Genomic DNA, 8292 nt, shown 5'->3' on the forward strand with positions numbered 1-8292 from the left:
AAGGGAAGCTCCTTTCCATTAACTTTATGTCATTTAGTGACCAGCCTAGCTCTTCTAGTGGGACCAAGAGCCTAGCTCTTCTAGTGGGCTCTTCTAATGGGACTTAGCTTTTTTTAGGAAGCTAGTGTACAGCCTTTTGTTGGATTTTAGAGACAGATAATCTGGGGTTCTGGAAAATACCAGCATCTTCCACTTTAGGTTTTAGTAATGTGAAAAGGGAGCACACCTGAAGTACAAAGAAATATAGCCATCAATCAGTCTTTGTATGCATAGCGGAAGAAGCATTCCATAATTTAATAGAATTATCTAGAATATACAGGTTTTCCCTCCCTGCAGTCCTTCAGGAAGCATTTCTGTCTATTCTCCTTCAACACAGTTGCTTTCAACTTTGCCAGCTCTCTGCCTGGAGTCCAACCATGGATCTTGTGTTCCTGATTATCAATGGCATGGGGATGATTTTGGACCTGCTGGTCATCTTGCTGGACATCAACTTCTTCCTGGTTTCCACGTTGGTGTCTGTCCTACTCTGGCTTATCGCCTTTGTTTACAACTTGCCCAATGCCTTGGTGGGCTGCCTGATCCACTGCTGGAATGGGATTGTGTTGTTCTTGCTGTGTGTTGCCGAGGCGTTGTATTACCTGACTCTGGGCTCTATCCATGGCATCTTCAACTTGCTGCGTGGTTTGTGCTCCAGCATGGAAAGTTTGAAAGTGGTGGGGCACCTGTTCACCCACCTGATGCTAAGAAGCAAAGAAATGATGCACCGAGGTCTATGGAACCTGGTTGGATCTGGTCAGTCGATTCTGAGGCAGGTGTGCGAAGTGTGTGCCATCGTCATGAGCCTTGTGGCTTACTTTATCAACAGCCTCATCAACATCTGCCTCATTGGGACCCAGAACCTTTTCTCCCTGGGGCTGATCCTGTGGGAGACGATTGTCAGCCCCTTTCTGAGTGTCACAGACATCTTTGCTGCCTTTCTTGCACGTTTGTCCAGCAGTGCCATCGCTATGTCCATCCTCCTGTGGTCTCCTTGCCAGCTGGCATTTGAACTTCTCACCTCCATGAGCAAACTGTTGATTAATGTCTTCTTCCTCAACCTTTATGGCTTGGTGTTGCTGTCGGGGCTGGTCGCTGCCTGCACCTTCACCCTCAATCCTCAGCTGACGTGGACACTGTTGGGCCAGGTGACCGGCTACTTGAACGCTATGCCTTCTTACCACCGAGTGCGCAGGGACTTGTGCCGCCTCTACCAAGTTGTACTCATGTCACTGGACATGATCTTGAGCTCGCAGGCTTGGCGCAGGTTGGCAGATCGGGGTCTCCAGATGGTCAACTGGAACAGAGGGGGCAGGGGAGCACACCATCGTGAGGATCAGCAGCAAGAATGGCTACCATTCTTGGCCTATATTCTAAGACTGCCTTCTCTTGGGGTACCTTATCCAAGACGTCAATGGTTATCTGCAGCCACTCAGCAGGCAACAGTTCCTGCGCGCCAAGCGCAACAGTTAGCAGCCGGAAGCAGCAGAAACCAGCATGGAAGAGACATTGCTCCGGGATCAGGTGCACAACAGACTGTGCCGGCTAGGCAGCAGCCCCAGCCTCAGAGCAGAGGTCCAAGCACTTCACACGCCAGACCTACGACAAAAGAGCAGCTGAATGCTCTAGAAGAGGACAGCGACCCGTGGCTTCTTCTGAAAGAGCAAGAAGAACGGAAGAAGTGCGTTATTTGCCAGGACCAAACAAAGACGGTCTTGCTGCTTCCCTGCCGCCACCTTTGCCTCTGTGAGGAATGTACTGAAATCTTGCTGCAGCAGGCCTCATACCAGCGCAATTGCCCGCTCTGCCGGCAGATGATCCTGCAGACGCTCAATGTCTACCTGTGAGCGCCGCTGGGGATGACTATTATCTACATTCCGCCAGACTTTTCAGGCGCACGGAGTTGTGCGTCTCACCTTTGTACTCGCTGCTTTCTACACTGGCTGGTGGAGAACAGCTCCCTGCTGATCCTGAGCGGCAGCGTTTTTATTCCCAAAGAGCCTGTATAATCATTGGGACATGGAGAATGCTCCAACCGTTTTCTCCATGTTCTCGTTTTCCTTTGCTTGTTGCTGCCGTCAGGAAGCACACTAGCTGGTTCCAGTAATCATCCAAATCGCCACCGTTGTGAGGTGTGGCGAGTTTGGAGCCATCAAGCTGAACATTTAGGCTTAAAAGGCCCCCCCAGAGAACTGACAAAAAGCACTTGTGTAGATTCACCTAGTAAGCAACAAGCTGTTACAGATCAGCTGCCGACAGTGTAGGTATTTTGGGCTCTCCTAACTAGAGCAAAGTTGTCTCCACCAGACTTGCAAAAAAAAAATATGTCAGGATAATTCTTCCACAGGGGAAGATGTTCTTTTGGCCATGCTGAAGGTGACCATGCACTGTAGAACGCCTCGTTTCAAGAAAGGTAGCTGGCTGGGGCCAGTGTGCATCTTCAGATACGCAGTTTTTAAGCTGTTCAGCTGAATAGCTTTTTCAGAGTTGTCGTGTCCATTTGTTTGGGGCAGCTTCGAGATCCGCAAGGAAGGCAAAACCGGTCACCAAAGTGCAACTGTGGAATAAACACGCAACTCCCTGACTCATGTAATGGGGACTTAGGTCAGGCTCCTGTTGCATCCACTGGCATGTAACTTCCACAGGTCACTATGCAAAACTATGACATTCCAGTGTTGTTGCACAACTGAATTGTATGCTTTTCTTTTTTATGGTTAAGTTGAAGGGGGTGGGATTACTGCAATTGTATTTTGTTTGCTGACAAACGAAACTGTCCTCTCAAACACCGGAGAGTGAATTGTTTGGTCGTCGGTGTTTGTGAAGACAGCCAGCAAAAAAAAAAAAAAAAGGAGGGGGTTCTGACTCTTCATCTGAAGAGTCAGAAAACAGGCTGGTGACCTTGTTAGCAAATGCAGGCTCTAGATCCTATAGCTTAAGATCTCAAGGCTAAACTATGCAGTCTCCTAGGAGCAAGTGCACTTCATTGCTTAAGGTAAACGGACTGTCGTGGAGGGAGGAATGGAAGGACACCGGTCAGAGTGGTTTGTTGTGTTCTGATTCGGGGCACCTGGGAAACCTTTGGGCTTCCTGCTTTCCAGAACAGCTCAGAAATCACCCATTTTCAGAAATCAGGAAGCGAGAGTGAATCCAAAAACCCTGTGGAGCCCAGTGGGTTTCTGCTGTTAACCCGTAGCCCGTGTATGAGTTGGAAAGGTGAGCCAGACAGGTAATGGTTAAACCTCTTCCACCACCACCACCCCCCCAGCGGCCAAGAGCAGCCAATTTGCTTTTTTCAAACAAAAAATAAAAATTGGGAAGTGAAATATGAGAGGCACAACATCCTGGCGAGGAATTTTTTTTCTTCATGTTTAGTTGCTACATTATTGATTGTTTGGATTGTAAAGTGAGCCTTGCCCTTAGCAGGAGAGATTTGTGCTGCTCCGTCTGTTTGGCAGGTATTTTTTTCTGTGACGTATCCCGGGGTCCTCTGAGTTTCAACGCCCTTCACAGCATGCTTGAGCACACGACTGGCGTCCCGCTCTTCAGCTTGGGTGCTTGGGAAAGAAGCCCTGTTGGTTTTCCTTTTGGGTGAGCAAACTCTGTTCCCAGCCTTAACGGCTCTGTGCAGGGGACACCCAGCGAGCCATTGGAAGGCCGGCCCACTTACGTGTCTGGCCACTGAGACCTTACATGCCACGCTTTGGTGATGCAATCACCTTTGGGGCCTTGTTTAACATGCAGCTCTCCTGTAACAAAATTTCTTTGGGGCCTAAACTCTGCTTTGGGGCCTAAACTCTGCTTGGTGCATTGAGACAAAAAGAGTGGAAGCTCAAAGCAGATTTTCCAGTCTGGAAAAACAAGAGCACTTACGTAAGTTTAGCTCGCTCCCCGAGAAATCTGTCGTGAAGACTTTTAAAAGCAAAGTTTTAAGGGTTCTCATTTGCGCCAGCTGAAAGTAGGGAAGAAATGGTTCCCTATTGGGGAGAGATATGTTCAAAATGCATTAGCGCAAGGAGCTGCTGGAAAAAAGTAATAAACCAAATTTTATCTGTTTTTGCATCGCTGTTGCCCAAGGCTACAAGATGGCCTTTCTGAAGTCTCTTGGGCAATCCTACAAGACCAAATATGTATAATTTTTAATAGCACCCCCCCCCCCAAAAAAAGCCTCCTCCAGTACTGTTCCTTTGTCACATTCCAGTTTAATTTCTCATCTCCACTTCCAGTCTGGGGAATATGTAAACAAACCCCCATCTGTTACTTTAATTTTTTTAAAACTTGGAGATTCTTCTCCATTTGGTCTTAGCTTTCTTTTAGATTTTAAAATGGGGCATTAACTCGTCACCGCAGTGCTGAATTGTAGGGAGAGTTTTCTGAACTCTTTGGCTTGAAGGCGAGCTGAGGTGCCTCTCTAGGCGATCTGAAGCATCCCTCGCTCTGCCAAAGATCGGGATAGCCGGAAGAACTGATTTAAGCAAGTCTTGGCTACCTTAACTGCGAAAGGTTGGAAGGAAAGACTGCGCAGCAGGTGAGCTAACTGCGGAATGAGCCAATTTAAGTGTGTGTATGCCGGGGGGGGGAGGAGAAATAGCACATTCAAAAGTTGCTGAAATGTTCTGATCTTCCCATGTGGTGGAATGAGATGAATCGGGGCTGGCAGAGCGGATTGAGCGAGCCAAAGAAGGGGAAGCTTTTAAAACCTTTCATGTAAAAAGACACCTTTAAGCTTGCTTAAAACAAACTAGTCCACTAGGGAAGGAGGTTCCGTCCCTCTTCTTTCTGTGCTAGTTTTTCCACTTGCCGAGAGGTCGGATTTTTGCATTTAATGTCAGGGCGTGTCGAGCGTGTTGTTATCCCTGCGACCCTGCCCAACGCACGCAGTGTGTTCTGACCTGGTACGGTCCACTCTCCCTTGGGAGGGCTGCCGCTAATGGACTCTTGTCCGCACAGACCACGTGACTTTTATGCTGATCTGTGCCAAGGATCCAGAAAAACTGCAAGGAAGACAACCACGGAGCGCAGAGCACTATGCAACTCCCCTCCGACCCTGAGAAACGTTATTTCAACTCTTCGAATCAGTTTTAGAGCTCAGGAGAATTCCAAGCCACTGGCAGTGGAGGGAGGAAGAGAAAGAGGGTCACGGTCAGGACGCCGAGGTTTGGCCCTGTCCTTGGAAAGCTGGCGGCTCCTTCTTGCTTTGTGCCTTGTTAAGCTGTGACACATTTTGATCCTCTTTTGTGGGTTTGATTTTTATTTGATTTTTTTTTTTTTACAAAAGTGCAAGATTTGCTTTAGAGGATGCATTTCCTTTCCCTGCACCTGCTCTGCCCCCCCCCCAAATAATTCTTGGTTGAAATTGCCCACCGGGTGCCTCTGGAGAGGTTGTGTTTGTTTGCTTGTGCGGGAGTGGCGGAGTCCGTTCTTTGCTCTGTGTGAACGATCATTTGCCAATTAAAAAGTATCCGTTTTCACACCAGCGAGATTCTCCTGTCTTGTTAAGCGACTGGGCAGCGCGCTCCTGTCTCATTGGCACACACTTGGGAACTCCTCTTACGCGTCCTGAGCTGTCTTCCTCATCGGATATGGTTAGAAAGGTAGTTGGGGGTGGGGGTGGGGGACACAGAGGCTCTGGAACCAAAGACCCTGCTGGGCTCATATCCCAGCTAGACTCCCTGGGTGACCGTCCACATGGCCTCAATTCTGCAGGTGATGATGATATTGGATTTTCATGTGGATAAAGGAGACCCAATAAATGTTGTTTACCTTGACTTCCAGAAGGCTTTTGATAAAGTTCCTCATCAAAGGCTCCTTAGAAAGCTCGAGAGTCATGGAGTAAAAGGACAGGTCCTCTTGTGGATCAAAAACTGGCTAATTAATAGGAAGCAGAGAGTGAGTATAAATGGGCAGTCTTCGCAGTGGAGGACGGTAAGCAGTGGGGTGCTGCAGGGCTCAGTACTGGGTCCCATGCTCTTTAACTTGTTCATAAATGATTTGGAGTTGGGAGTGAGCAGAAGAAGAAGATATTGGATTTATATCCTGCCCTCCACTCCGAAGAGTCTCAGAGCGGCTCACAATCTCCTTTACCTTCCTCCCCCACAACAGACACCCTGTGAGGTGGGTGGGGCTGGAGAGGGCTCTTACAGCAGCTGCCCTTTCAAGGACAGAGTCTTAGAGCGGTCACAATCTACTTTACCTTACTCCCCCACAACAGACACCCTGTGAGGAGGGTGGGGCTGGAGAGGGCTCTGACAGCAGCTGCCCTGTCAAGGACAACCTCTGCCAGAGCTATGGCTGACCCAAGGCCATTCCAGCAGCTGCAAGTGGAGGAGTGGGGAATCAAACCCGGTTCTCCCAGATAAGAGTCTGCACACTTAACCACTACACCAAACTGGCTCTCAAGTGAAGTGGCCAAGTTTGCAGATGACACTAAATTGTTCAGGGTGGTGAGCCAGAGAGGATTGTGAGGAACTCCAAAGGGATCTGTTGAGGCTGGGTGAGTGGGCGTCAACGTGGCAGATGAGGTTCAATGTGGCCAAGTGCAAAGTAATGCACATTGGGGCCAAGAATCTCAGCTAGAAATACAAGTTGATGGGGTGTGAACTGGCAGAGACCGACCAAGAGAGATCTTGGGGTCGTGGTGGATAACTCACTGAAAATGTCAAGACAGTGTGCGGTTGCAATAAAAAAGGCCAACGCCATGCTGGGAATTATTAGGAAGGGAATTGATAACAAATCAGCCAGTATCATGTAGAAATAAATGGTGAGGTCTCATTTGGAATACTGTGTGCAATTCTGGTCACCGCACCTCAAAAAGGATATTCTAGCATTGGAAAAAGTCCAGAAAAGGGCAACTAGAATGATTAAAGGGTTGGACCACTTTCCCTATGAAGAAAGGTTAAAATGCTTGGGCCTCTTTAGCTTGGAGAAATGTCGACTGCGGGTGACATGATAGAGGTTTACAAGATAATGCATGGGATGGAGAAAGTAGAGAAAGAAGTACTTTTCTCCCTTTCTCACAATACCTCGTGGGCATTCGATGAAATTGCTGAGCAGTCAGGTGAAAACGGATACAAGGAAGTACTTCTTCACCCAAAGGGTGATTAACATGTGAAATTCACTGCCACAGGAGGTGGTGGCGGCTACAAGCATAGACAGCTTCAAGAGAGGGTTAGATAAAAATATGGAGCAGAGGTCCATCAGTGGCTATTAGCCACAGTGTGTATATGTGTGTGTGTGTGTATATATATATAAAATTTTTTTGGGCCACTGTGTGACACAGAGTGTTGGACTGGATGGGCCATTGGCCTGATCCAACGTGGCTTCTCTTATGTTCTTATGTTATGTTCTTATATCCTGCCCTATACTCTGAATCTCAGAGTCTTAGAGCGGTCACAATTTCCTTTCTCATCTGCCCCCACAACAGACACCCTGTGAGGTAGGTGGGGCTGAGAGAGCTCTGACAGAAATTGCCCTTTCAAGGACAGCTCTGTGAGAGCTATGGTTGACCCAAGGCCATTCCAGCAGGTGCAAGTGGAGGAGTGGGGAATCAAACCAGGTTCTCCCAGATAAGAGTCTACACACTTAACCACTACACCAAACTGGAGGAAGAAGGGTTATAGCAGGGTTCCCCAACATGGTGCTCGTGGGTGCCACGGTGCCCACCGACACTTTTTCCTAGTGTCTGCCAAGTATTTTTTTTAGAAAGTGGGAGGGGCCAGTTGGGGCTTTTGCCCAGCAGGGCTTCTGATTGGCCATTGGCGATCGGATTGAGTGCACAGATTTCTAAAATTATTCCTGCCACCACCGTTGAAAGGATCTTCACTGTGTGACTGAAGGGAAGCCACAGCAGCTATTTTTATGACTGGCTCCGCCTTCTGTGGCAGCCATTTTGTGACTACGCTGTGTCAGAATACTCCAAAGGTGCCTGCAGGTCGCGGGCCTTCAAGTTAGAAGGAGCTATGGGAGCATCTATAAGCAACTCAAGGCACCCTTTATTTCCCCTAATCTTAAAGGTTAGCAGCTTAAACATTTGGGATACCATTTTGGGCACGAAATACCAGATTCTGCATGAAAGTCTAGGCACGATGCCAGGGTGACCATCACTTGCCATCCTTTCAGGCATGCTATGGTATTTTCCATACTTAGGATTGATTCTTAACCTACCTTGGTGAGGGGGCTCCCTTGTCTGCGCTCTGACTTGGGGCTGCCAGAAGTTGAATGTCAGCATTTTTACGAAGGAGAGTTCCTTTGAAGCACAGC

At 48.3% G+C, this 8292-nt stretch overlaps 1 protein-coding gene across 1 annotated transcript; it reads left to right on the forward strand.

Annotated features, from left to right (window-relative positions):
- Positions 1-344: 344 nt before the first annotated feature.
- On the forward strand, positions 345-2722 carry RNF26 (ring finger protein 26). Its single transcript, XM_060251088.1, has one exon. It carries the CDS (start codon positions 417-419, stop codon positions 1881-1883), a length of 1467 nt encoding a protein of 488 aa, XP_060107071.1. The 5' UTR covers positions 345-416; the 3' UTR covers positions 1884-2722.
- The last annotated feature ends 5570 nt before the right edge of the window (positions 2723-8292 follow it).

The sequence above is a fragment of the Heteronotia binoei genome, chromosome 12 (assembly GCF_032191835.1).
Source record: "Heteronotia binoei isolate CCM8104 ecotype False Entrance Well chromosome 12, APGP_CSIRO_Hbin_v1, whole genome shotgun sequence".
NCBI classification, from domain to species: Eukaryota; Metazoa; Chordata; class Lepidosauria; order Squamata; family Gekkonidae; genus Heteronotia; species Heteronotia binoei.

What these genes read in the sequence shown, in the direction of transcription:
- RNF26 (XM_060251088.1), top strand. Translation starts at nt 417, where the DNA reads ATGGATCTTGTGTTCCTGATTATCAATGGCATGGGGATGATTTTGGAC.